At 34.7% G+C, this 12,847-nt stretch overlaps 1 protein-coding gene across 2 annotated transcripts in view; it reads right to left on the reverse strand.

Moving 5' to 3' along the window:
- Nucleotides 1-12,847, reverse strand: part of LRPPRC (leucine rich pentatricopeptide repeat containing) — a 93,611-nt gene that overhangs the window by 50,374 nt on the left and 30,390 nt on the right. For both annotated transcript variants that reach the window (XM_066993784.1, XM_066993783.1), the window contains exons 15-23: nt 10,242-10,269; nt 7,849-7,906; nt 6,629-6,735; nt 6,339-6,416; nt 5,939-5,992; nt 5,103-5,216; nt 3,758-3,888; nt 2,287-2,372; nt 455-659 (exon numbers count right to left, since the gene is read on the reverse strand). In XM_066993784.1, coding sequence (XP_066849885.1) covers nt 455-659; nt 2,287-2,372; nt 3,758-3,888; nt 5,103-5,216; nt 5,939-5,992; nt 6,339-6,416; nt 6,629-6,735; nt 7,849-7,906; nt 10,242-10,269 — 861 coding nt within the window. The remainder of the gene's footprint in view (nt 1-454; nt 660-2,286; nt 2,373-3,757; nt 3,889-5,102; nt 5,217-5,938; nt 5,993-6,338; nt 6,417-6,628; nt 6,736-7,848; nt 7,907-10,241; nt 10,270-12,847) is intronic.

The following is a 12,847-nucleotide window of genomic DNA, read 5'->3' on the forward strand; positions in this document are numbered from 1 at the left end:
GTCCAAACACACCCCTTCAGCTCACCTGAGATCTATTGTATGGCTCAGCAAAATAATGGTTTTGATGGGAAAACACATACTACTTAACCACGAGAGCTGAGTGTACTTAGCATGCTCTGAATAGCCATCCTGTCAAACAGACTTTAGAACCATCTTATTTGCAAGCATATTTCAAAATACAGCCACTTCACCTCTGGTGCGTCCATAAAACATACCTGTTGTTCCCACAACGATACCATCATGTGACGTGTAACTGACAATAAGCACCTTATGAAAAGATACTCATTCACAGTACTCCGAGATCACTCAAAGTGTGTATGGTAAGCGTGTGCAAGTTTACGTACAAAAGCACTTTCAAACACCAGTGTGTAACTACTGCACACAGCACACACAAGTCACACAACAAATAAATATTTTATCGTAAATTGTTTCATCTAGCTCAAACATAGCTTACTTTTCAAGGTGAACTGTAATCAGAGGGGAATAAAGGGCAGCAGTTTCTGCCAGCCCCAGGTTCACAATGGTCTCGTGTAACCGATTCACCGTTTCAACTTCACCTCGCATGGCAGCGGCGTTAAGAAGGCGGAAAAAAGATGCAACCGCTCTATCAGAGATCGGAACGTCCTTCTCTTTCATCTCTGTTAGAACATTAATAGCATCTACAATGAAACAACACAAAAGACCCTTAGGTAATTTCATGTAGGGAAAACAAACTGCTATTAAAACAGCATTTCAAACCCAGCAGGAATGTAAATTCTGGCGTATAATGCCGATTTCAAGTTAATTACTACTTGCATTTCTAAACGAGACTACAATTATAAATCCACAATAGCATGGTTTTATCATTTTGCTGCAACTTTGACTACAAATTATAGATAGGAACTGTGTGCCCACTCTGTACCACATAACCCTGTATAGTCTGCCCTATAGCTGCAAGATTCTACTAAATGGATGCTTTTATCGTTCAATGCTAACATCTGCTAAATCACTCCATTGTTTCTTCAGCAGATGGCTTGTCACGAGGCCAGATAATAAAGATATGTTTACACTGTATATACAGCCAGACTAATGGTCTGATACCGATAGGGCCTGTTTGCTGTGTCGATACTAATTAGCCAAGGAGAGCCAATGAAAGCTTTCTAACAGACTGCATGTTAAAACATTAGGTTCATTAAGCTTCATTAGTAAGGCAGAAACAAACATTTTGGTATATGGAATAAGTGCATTTTTATAATGTTCTTAATTATTGCATAGATAGGATGTTTTGACCACTTTGCATTTGGCTACGTTTATGAATTGTTTTATTTTCCGAGGGACACTCACGCTGTTAAAAGCAAGCTAATCTTTTCAAAGTGCTTTAATGTAGAGGTAGTAATGATCTGATTTATTGTGATTTAGAAAACATCAGCTTTATTATTTTTTTTTGAACAGTAAGATTAATAGGTGTCTAAGAGAAATTTCAAAGACGATTTTATTTACAAAAAATATATTAGCTTTTTAATTCTGTTGTACAGTCTTTTAGATACAAAATGTTACGGTTTTATATAAGCTTGGACCGTGTTTTTATTGTGTCAGGTCTTCTACAAAATCATAGAACTCGATATTTGGAGTCATGTTTTAAAGTTGATGACAGTCTAGGGTTCTTTTAAAGATCAACCAAATCATGTAAATAATAGAATTATATTAGACTAAATTACAGAAATTAAAGAGCTAACAGCTTAATGCAAACATCTAGCAATCCAAAATAGGCAGTTGGCAGAACACTCATTAAAAGCCAAAATTTCCAGGCAGTTTGACAGAATGACTCTAAAATGCAGTAACAAACACATAAAAGAACAGGAACAGAAAAATATATACTTTATAAAAAGTTAAATAATTTTTTTCAGTACTTGGCTCTTATGAGAAGGTTATGTTTATAGGTTTTATGTTCAGCCTTCAGACCTTCTTAAGCAAAAACAAAGCCATTAGTCTAGGCACATACGCAATTTGTGCCATAAGTCATGATCTTCAAACTCAATCCAAACAGCAATGCTAATAAAAACTAGCTGCAGAAATGCAAAAAGCACTGAGCTGTGCAAATGTAAATGACAAGCTTGCCAATCCATTAAAACTAATGGCCTGCACTGTCCAAGCATCTCTGGTTGAATTCACATGCAAATTTGTATGCAAAATGTTCAAGCACTTTTCAGGACATGATATACCATTAATATCAACACACATTTTTATTCTTGAAGCAAGATACCTTTATTATATAGCAGAAATACAAAATAAAAGCCAAAGGATTACCTTCTAGTCTACCATGTTTTCCTAAGACTTCTACCAGTGCTATGTACTTTCCAGTGTCAAGAGCAACAGGTGAGTTCCTAGGGAAGCTAGGAATTAAAACATTAAAAATTGTATCAGACATTTACATTTTATAAATACAGATTAAATTAAAAAAAAAAAAACACAAAACTATGTAACAAAAGAACAGCATTAAGAGCTAAAAGTTCTAAGTGTTAAAAGAAAAATCTGATATACTTAAAAGATGTACCATAAATATTTTCTGTGCAGCTTCCCACCAACAGAAACCTAGACTTACAAGTTTTAAAGAGACAAATATTCTTATTAATTATTTGGTAGTTTTTGGAAAGAAAAAAAATGTTTCCCATATGCCTGGAAAGAAAACTCAGTCCTCACATCTGGGGTAGGGCTGTACTGTTTCCTATAAAGGAAAGAATGTGAAGCTACTCGCCTATAGTAACAAATGAAAATCTACTATTTTCAAGTTACTGCTATGTATTTATTTTCTCTTTCCTGGAATTTTAAAAACGAATTCCTCCTCTGCTTTTGCAACAATTTGAAGAGTTGCCTCTTAGCAATTTTATGCTACACCCAAGGCTGATCAGTAAAACCATGCTACTGCAAGGAAGCTCCACTAGAAGACTCAATTTTACTTCATACAAGCTCACTGTGGGGATTGTGGGAGAATGCTAGTGTGGCTAAAATCAATACGTTACAGTGTTTGCAGAGTGGTGAATTTCTTGGTATTTACAGCTCAATTATTTCTCAGTTTCAAACACTAGCAAAGTGTAATGAGCACCTGCCTATTAATCTACTGTAAAACCAAAGCAAATACTTCACGAATGCATATGAGAGACAGAGAGAACATCAAAGTAACACAACTTGTTTTCTCCCCTGTAGCACTGGACTGTAGGGAGGCTTTCAAGGGGAAGAGGGGAAAAGGGAAAGGGGCAAATAAAAGGATGAGCTGAAAGATTTTGCTCCGGGATAAGTCAGGCATAACCTGTTTTAGCTAGGAGCTAATTTTCATAGATAAAATACAAAGCTCTGAAAATAAAAATTTAAAGTAGAATGCTTGTTGTTAATCTTAAAACACAATGCCACTAAGAAGCACTGCTATCCTAAAATAATATAGGTACAATATATTCTAAAAGTATTCTAGTTGCTTTTTTAACACACAGTACAGGTATTTTTTTATTTTACTTAATTTAAGCCAAACTTCAAAAAAAACAGATCCCATACAACAACTTGCCTTTTAAAAAAAGTTATTGTCCATACAAAGTAGCTGTTTCTGATGTTCAATTATAGAAAAAATTGTTTCAAAAAACCACACCCCTGTTTTAAATGCACATACATTGGTGGGGGAAAACTAATTAAAAATGGATGAGGGGGTTAATATTCAACCTACTTAATTCAACAAGGTCTGTGTATCAGCATAAATCTCTGTGACATGTTTCAGTGCCGGTGTACTTACACTTTTTCTTTCAGGTTCATTGCATCTTCTACATTATCATGTCGACAGCACAAATTTATTAAGGCTGCATAGCCACCAACAACCATGTCCGGTTCATATTTGGCTTTCACTTCAAGGGCTTTTTGCATATTCTATAAAAGGAACAAAGCAAAGATGTGAACTAGAGGAAAAGTCAATATGACATTATGAATCTTATATGTTCAGTGTGCAGTTATGCGACTGCTTTAGTGCTTTTAATAGCAGAAGATCATATTTTGAAAACGTAGCTGTAATATTTCAGGAAAATTTAAGAGTAAAGATTATTTTGCAGAAATTAGTATGTTTCTAAATCACTATATAGGTTAATTTCAGTGTAGGTTTCCAAGTCTATTTTCTTGCTTTAAGGTAACATTTCTATAGCATGCTTTAAATAAGGCTTTTTTTTTTTTTAATCCACACAGACACTATAAACATGATTAATCAAAGTTCTAATACGGTTCCTATTTATTTGGAATTCATAACAATTTTTCACCTAGTGTACTGCCAAACATACAATAAAACCACTTCCTAAAGAATAAGAAACTACTTAATGATCCCATAGAAAGCTTTTTTTTATACATCCCTATTCATACATTTGACCACTTTGAACTTATAATGGTGTTTGCTTCTAGTCTTATTTCATATGCAAAATCATAGAAACAGACAGCTGAGAATCACTCTTTCTGAACTATATTCTTAGCAGCAGTGAATACTGCGTTATCATCTGCACGACTGTTACTGTTCCTACATATACAGCTTTATAGGCAGGATCATACTGAACAAGAAACTGAATAAAAGTGTGGTGATACCCCCACAAATTACAGACACACACTAAATGAATGTAAACTACAGCTGGACGCCTGCCGAATGAAGGCAAGAGACCCTTTATCTCAGAAGAGCTTTCCTCCTGCAGGAAAATGGAATTTCAATCCCTGCATTAACAACCTAGTAATATTTGAATTGCAAATGACTAGTGCATGTATCAGTTGCTTGACAATCTAGATATAAGAGACCGGAGCCATGGCTTGAAAGGACATTTGGCATGTATGATAAACCTATCACAGCTGTTACTATCATTCACTTTGCAGATTATTGTAAACAAACTTCAGCAACCCCAAAACATGCCATTCAAGGTGTTGCTGAAATTAGTTAACCTTTTGATTTAATTGCTTTTTGCACTTATGTTTGATTTATAAGCATCAAACCATGAAACCTCAAGCACTGCACTTGTCTTTGCTTAACTATTGTCTTTCCATAATACAGTCATTTATGTCCCTTTAAAAATATAGCTATGTGTTTCCAATTATCTCTGCATTGCTTAAGATACCTCTTCTTCACAAAGAGCATGTATGAGTTGTTTCAAGACATCTGTAATAGGCTGGTTTTCAGCTTTTCGCTTTTCTAGTTTCTTCTCCAAAGCAGACACGTCAGATTTAGCACTCTAAATGGAGGTAACAGAAAGAATGTCAATTTCAAAAACAGCCTTCCCCGAACAACTTGTCGGATCACTTTTAATAAAAGACAGACAAAATAATCCTCTCCTTCCACAGTATAAGAAAATTTTTAATCATTTAAGATGCTTTTATCTGTTTAAGTAGTACATATTAATTGAAGATTTGAGTCAGAATACAGTAAAAAAAAAAAGCATTAAGTAGCATATCTACAAAGGTCAACACTACTGTTTTTCTCATACTCTGTTCCTGTGTTCAGGGAAGTAGGGAGTAGAAGCCTATTTCTTTTTCCATCTCTGTTCTGCTCAGATCAGGGATGTAAAGACTTGACATTCCAGCATCACAGACAGTATGGATTTATATGGTTCCTGCCACTCAAGAGGATCACTGTAATTTACAAGCATGAATTAAGCCTCACACCACCACTGTTAACTAACTAGAACTTTCAAAGCAAATATATTTTACCAGAGAGGGAAACTGAGGCATGAAACTTCAGCCAACTTCAAGGTCAAGCATCAGGTCTATAGGAAAATCTGGACAGCCCTTATTCCTACTCTGGAAAGTAACCTCTGAACTTCAAGTGGTATATTTTAATAATGTCAATATACTTGCATGACCTGAAAGCTAGTGATTATACTTCATCCAAAACCCATATCCAAACATTATTATTATTCTGGTAAGAACAAGCATAGCCATTGGTGAATTTACTTACTTCTGGAATGCTGTCTGTAGACACGGGTTTTTTAGGAGACAGTGACCTTACATCCTAAAATGCAGTAAAACAAAGATATCACTAACTCAAAAAAAAAAATCAGTAAGTAAGCATATGATGCTAAAAATGTTGTAGAGTTTATTATATAAATACAATTTTAAAAACCTGTATTCTGCAGCATTAGTACACTGACTTGAAGTAACACTAAATGTATCCCTCTAAACTATCACACATGAGAATGAAAATAATTTCAACAGTTAGTGAAGAATCACAGAAAGGCTAAAAGGCTTACATATAAATCATTGCATTAAGGTATTTGTTTTGCCAAGGAGAATATTTATGCACAGAGTACACATACTCTATTTTTTAGCTTCAAAGTAATTGCCATAGAACCACAGACCTTAATTAATTCAGGAACTTGAGAGGAGTCCAGCAGTCTGCAAATGCCGCTGCAGAGGTTTGTAGGGATAACTATGTTCTGTACCAAGAGGTGGGGAAAAAATTATATGAGTTTTGAAACACAACCAAACTGAAATTTGTCTAACAGAAATTATCTCAGACGTAATTCAAGTCTCCAGCTCTTGCATGTCATTGAGAAGTGGTCTGGTTGTACTTAAAAGCAGCAATTTCAAATCTAATAGATACATGTCAGGCAGGACAGGCATTATGTAGCAAAAAATGAAATGGTACCATCTTCTTCAGCTGATGGAAGTATTGTCTCAAACGCTCCTCCTTGGCCTGTACCTCTGAGTCACTCATGCTGTCAATCAAGTGATAAAGAAAATAGCCAACAGCTTCTGTGGAAAAAAACAAGAGAAAGCATTCCACTAAAATTACCGAGACTGTCATGTTATCAAGATTAATTTATAAGAAATCATTTTGGTGTGAGATGTCACCCTGATGAGAGGCTCTGAAATGGCAACAATGATCACTGAGGCATAGAGATTATGTGGTTTGGGAGCACATATCTAACTGGTGAGTGAAAGGAATATTAATTATTTTCAGACCCAGTGACAGCTTTTCAGTACAGAATCTTACTTCAATCTATTTTTTCCACTGCTGTGTGACAGAAGTGGTACTGCCCAAGGCCTTCCCCCCCTTTCCTGCCCGCCACCCCAAATAGTTGCCACAAATATTTTGTCACTGCTCAAAAGAAAAAACTGATTTCTACCACTTTGCATATTTTTTCTGTACATTTTACCCATTACATTCCATTACCAAGCTACATTAAGTATTGTAATATTGATATGAAGGCATAGAAGATGCTTTAACCATTACGTAACTAACACTGAAGGAGCTGCCTATTAACCAATGAAAACCAAGATTAACAGATTTTATCAAATGGTGCTAAGACTCTTATCTATGCAAGTGAAAAAATATATGGGGTCCTGTACTCAAGAATTTGAACAGTATTAGTTAATTTTCTTCTCAAAATGTTAGCTTTCCCCGTAAACCTCCCCCAGCAGGAGGATTTTTTTGATTTTTTTTTTTTTAAACACAGATTATATGAAAAAAGTATACTTACTTCAAAGTAGAAGATTTGGGATGTTAAGTACCATTGTACTGCACAAAATCACTAAAGGTAAAACTAGATTGAAAGACGGCTTTTATTTTCTCTCAAAGTATTTAAGCACTGATACTGTGCTCATTCTATATCTATATTTTGGTCAATAAAATTAGAAAAATAAATCGTTATCAGCAAGATTTGTTTATAATTCTAAAAAAGAAAAGATCTAATGTATCTCAAAAATATGCTCTGATTATTAGAATCAGGATTTCACCCCACATGTTTTCAAATTTCACTTTCAAAAAGAAGCAATCAGTGTTTACTGTTGTAATCCCTCAAACCCATCATTACACAGAAGAACGGATTTGTGGATAAGTTACAATCATAGAAATTGAAACTCTACCAGTTGGTCCTGGAGGCGTCAGGCAATAACGTTCATCCTTGTACAACAGTTCTGTTATCTGGTAAGACAGAATAATCGTACATTGCAGCCAAAAGAAGCAGGACAAATAGTACCTGAGATTGAATTCTCAAAATAATAAAGCATCTCACTGTTAAGTATTATTCTTTACCACATCATAGTAATTCTCTAAAAAAAAAAAATATACAAGGAAGGTGGTTTTTTTTTGGTGCGTGTGTTTTTTGGGTAAATAATAGGTTTTTCTTAAAAATATATATTGCAAACTGAAATGCTTTTATGGCAGTAAGACAGATTTTCTAGTATGCTTGTGTATCATTCTACAGAAAGTTAACTATCATAAGACATTGCCTAAAGCAAATATTAACTGATGTTGCTCCTGGAGATGCTACAATTATGTTCCAATTTACTTAAAGGCTGAAATTGGCCCGTAAAGCTTTTTTTTTTTTTTTTTAATTCTGAAAGAAGCAAATGCATGAAGAAAACAGAGGAACATGATTTATCATGCTCTGTTAGATTTAAGATAACTAGCATAGCTGTTCTAAATAAATGCAATTTTGAATGACAACATATACATCCATAAAAATTAATTGCATTCTTTATACTTTGACTAAATTTAGCACATATTCCATTAGTCTCATACAAATTGAAAGAACACGTGGATTTTTACTTCAGAGGAAAAGAAGCATTTACCCCAAGCCCCCCACATCCTACTCACAAATACTTTAACCTAAACCACATCATTTTAAAAATCCATTTGACTGTTCTTAAGCAAATTATATCATCTATATTTAAAATCCCAGGTTTTAACTATTTCAAGAATTTTGCTGTATCTGACGTGACAGTAGAATGCAATCTGAGAGAATTAGGAGGGAGATGGATTCTCGATGTCAGAGAGCTGTTTTAAGCAATGACAAAACAAAATGAATCCTCACCTAATTGTTAATATGTTAATAAAATGAATAAATAAAGCCAGAAAACAACAAAAGCGCAATGGAATTATCACTTCTCATTCTACCAACAGCCTAGACTCTGTGAATGGTTAAACTACAGTGGTCTTCTGCCCTTTTGCCCTTACCCTCCCTGTAAGGAACCAACACACCGAAGAATCCACAACTAATAAAAACTAAGGAAGTCATGATAACGCAATTCTTCTGAATCAAATTTCAGAGAACACTGCAAATAATGGACTGCAGAAAAAAAGCATGATATCGTTTTTAATAAGTAACTATTTGTTTTCCAAGTTAACCTTTGTAAAATAAGAAGTGCTAATACATATATTTAACTCATAAATTTAGTAAAGATGACAAAATACACCTTTTCTCCACTATGGAGAACTACAGAAGTAGCCGTAGATGTGGCTTTACATGCAGACCACCGTTATTTCAGTCCTTCAACTGTCCTTCAAGTTTAATTCAGTAAAGGAAGTAATGAAACTGATCCCCTTTTTTCTTCCTTTTCATTTTTTCCCCTTTTTCTCCCCTCTCCGCACGCAAGAAAGAAGGATAGATGCAGGGAACAAAAACATCTTCTGACCATAATCTTCACACAACACAAGGTGGTAGAAAAAAAAAAAAAAAAAAAACACCCTGCACCTCACGACTAAAATTTATTTATACGTATCATTAAACAGCACAACAGCAACTTTCCAAACTGCAATTTCCATTTCATTCCTTTTTTTTTCTTTTTTTTTTTTTCCCCTAAGTCTGAATATACAGCAAGCCACGTACATGCTTGTATTAGCGAGGAAGTACAGTATTCAAATAAACGACAAAGCAGCAACTCCCTTCCCAAATTTGGTAACCACAACCCGGTCAGCATTTGCCAACATCTCCTCTATTCTAGGTCCCTGCAAGGTTTATTAACCAAGTTATATGGGGTACCTTTCTAAGGTAGCCTATACTGGAGAGGGCATGATCAGCCAATTTTCACTTGACTTCATTCAAGTGACTTATCTGTCTTTGCCTTTAATATTTTAGATTTTTCACGTTTCTGTCATTTTACTTAATCATGCCTTATTATTTTATTCGCACTGGTGTGGGGATACGAAGAAATTTTAGGGAAGGAAGGAAAAGGATTTTTAGAAGCATCAGGAAAACCACGGCTGGCTTTGCATATGAAGCTACAACTATATATTACCTTCAGCTCTAATTGCATTGATCTACAAATCAGAATAAAGATATACATTTGATTTTTACAACTGCACTTATCAAATATGAAATCTCAATTTCATATAGTTGTACGATCTGCTACTGACAAATGTCTTGTTCTAATTAATGAGTTCTACAATTAGCAGGCTCAGAATTCAGATTTACATTATTTTATCATAAGCATGCAGAGAAATTGATTTTATTTACAGCATCACTATCTCCACTTACCTTGCTCCAAAGCTGTACATCATTTGAGCTGAAGAGGGCAGCAAAGGATAAAAAATTAATAGGAACAAAATGATTTTACTCTGGTCTCTTGTGTGTTTTTGTTTTTATTTTTTAAACCCACAAACTATATTAACACTAACGATCTTGTTATTTAAAGCAAATTATTAAATCTCAGTAATTCCAACATACTGTTTAAACCTGTAAGTTTTGTACTTTTTATTATACTGAACTCTGTTTCTAGTAAACATCCTAAACTAATGCAGCACTCCTACTAGGTAACCAGAAATAATATATATATTTTTTTTAATCTAATCTTTTAACATGTTCTAATTGTGCATTTTAAATTTTATACTGCAGTCTTAATATTTCAAGAAAATAAGCTTCAAGCAAAGAATTCACACTACATAGAAAACCACATGTAGAATTTAGAACAAAAATTTAGACTTCTATGCATTAAAATTAAAATTTTAATATAGATGGACAACTACAGGTACCTATAAATGCATTTGTAACAAAGAATAAATTAATCAAATATCTCACTTAAGCTACAATGTTTATTGGAGTAAGATAAATAGGTAATATATTAAGCACAAACTGAAAATGAAAGAATTCTCCTTTCTCCGTTGATTTTCTATAGAACTGAATGGAGAGCACTTCTGCACATCATCAGGTTACAACCAAAGACCAAAAGTTAACCAGTTCACTGAAGTGTAAAAAAAACCTGACATATTCCTGTTATTTACAGGACATCAGAGTTCTATCTAAAAGCTGTAACATCTCAATATCTGTAAAGCAGCATTAATCTAGACAAGGCTAAGAAAACAAAAATCAAAAACTTTCAACCTTACTTTATCTTCCTATAATTCTTGTAAGGGGAAAATAAGATGTCAGTCTGAACGGCTGCAGTGGAACTTCAAAGCATTTACAGAAGTTTAGGATTCTATTTTACTTAGGAGGTTCAAGCCTAGGAACCATTTATTCTTTTTGTGCTACTGTCACAGGTATTTGAAAATGAGTGGAACACAGGTCCACAAAGAGGAAAAAATGCTATTTGTGAGGTTAGTTCAGCTTTCCTGAGTGAACTCACTCCACCACTGACAGCATGACAATGAACTGCAGATATCAAACGCATCAATTTCCCAAAGTACTTGACTCTGAAATAGTAATGGTAGTTCAGGTAGATAGAATGGGAATACTTTGAAGCAATAACTAGAAAAGAGCAGCTTCAACAGAAATCCATCAGCTAGTATGCTACAGACATTGTTCTTGTGTCCCTCATGTGTCCATACCCTGTGCCAGTCCTAAACTCTGCTTGTTTGAACATTTGTGACCAGCATTTTGTCATGAAATTCTCCTGAGTTCAGGTTTTTAAAAAATGAATGGTGATAACCAATATTCTCTTCTTCTCTCCTATCATACGTTCAAGCTTCATTTTTAGGCTGTTCTCTCTATTAAGTTTAAAACGGAGAAGGAAACATGAATTGGGCTTGCTTTCAGAAGCTACAGAAAGGTAAAATTCATGTATAGCCAACCTCATATATAGCTCCTGAAGCCAGGTAACAATAAGAACAAACAAGAAACTAATAAATGCTGCACTTAAAAGTGGCAAGGAGAGAGAACAACAGCCAGCTGAAGGAAGTCAAAAAATATTTTGTTTGCCCCAGAATTCTGAGTTTTGAGTCCGGATGTTCAATAGGTCTTTAAATCACAACAGGAGAAATTGTTCCATTGCCTAGGAGTCTAACTATTTTGCTTACACTGAGTATAGATCTTCAGCAGCTAATTTTTACAATACAAGCTGATAATGCTTTCAATTTGCTGCAAGTCGCATTCTGACCACCTGCACAACTCTCCCGTAGCAGGCTATTTCATGCCAGCATTCCTTGGTGGTGTGCGGAAACATTGGTGTGTCTTGTCTTCTAGGGCAAGCCCTACTTTAACTGATTATTTCTCTGTACTTGCAGACAGAAAGTAAGTATTAACTAAAGTAACAATTTAAACATCTGAAACAGAAGATTCTGGGGCTGAAAAAATATTACCTAAATATTATCTAAAATATTATTGCACTTACCCTTTTGATGTGAAGGTTATCTAGTGCCAGGTTAACAAGCCCAGTTTTAACACTGGTTTTCTTTTTTCTCCTCCTTTTCCCTTGGTAGAGCATGATCAGCTGGACAGAACTTGCTATTTACAAGGTAATTATTTTGGCTATATTCATCCCCTGTGTTTTAGTAATACCCAACCTAAACATAGTCACATCACAGCCATTAAAAAATTTTGGTAAATTACTCAGTCAATAAAACCAGCTTTCAGACTCCGGTCCTGAGTAATATTAAGCGACTCCTGTGGTGTAAAGCTACAGAAAAAAACCTCAGTCCTAAATGTTTGACTGGAGCAAAAAGAGGATGATAAAAGTGCTTGTTAATTCACACATTTCCATAAGCTTATGACAACCCTGCAAGTAGCATAAAACCCTCTTTTCAAAATGGGACCAAACAGGTCTGAATATGAAGTTGTGGCAATGTAGCACAATGAAGCTATCAGATACAGTGAAGTGTGCCTGGCTTCTCTTGGTATTTTGTTTTCATTAAGCACCTGTCTACTCT

Source organism: Anser cygnoides, chromosome 3 (assembly GCF_040182565.1).
Source record: "Anser cygnoides isolate HZ-2024a breed goose chromosome 3, Taihu_goose_T2T_genome, whole genome shotgun sequence".
NCBI lineage: Eukaryota > Metazoa > Chordata > Aves > Anseriformes > Anatidae > Anser > Anser cygnoides.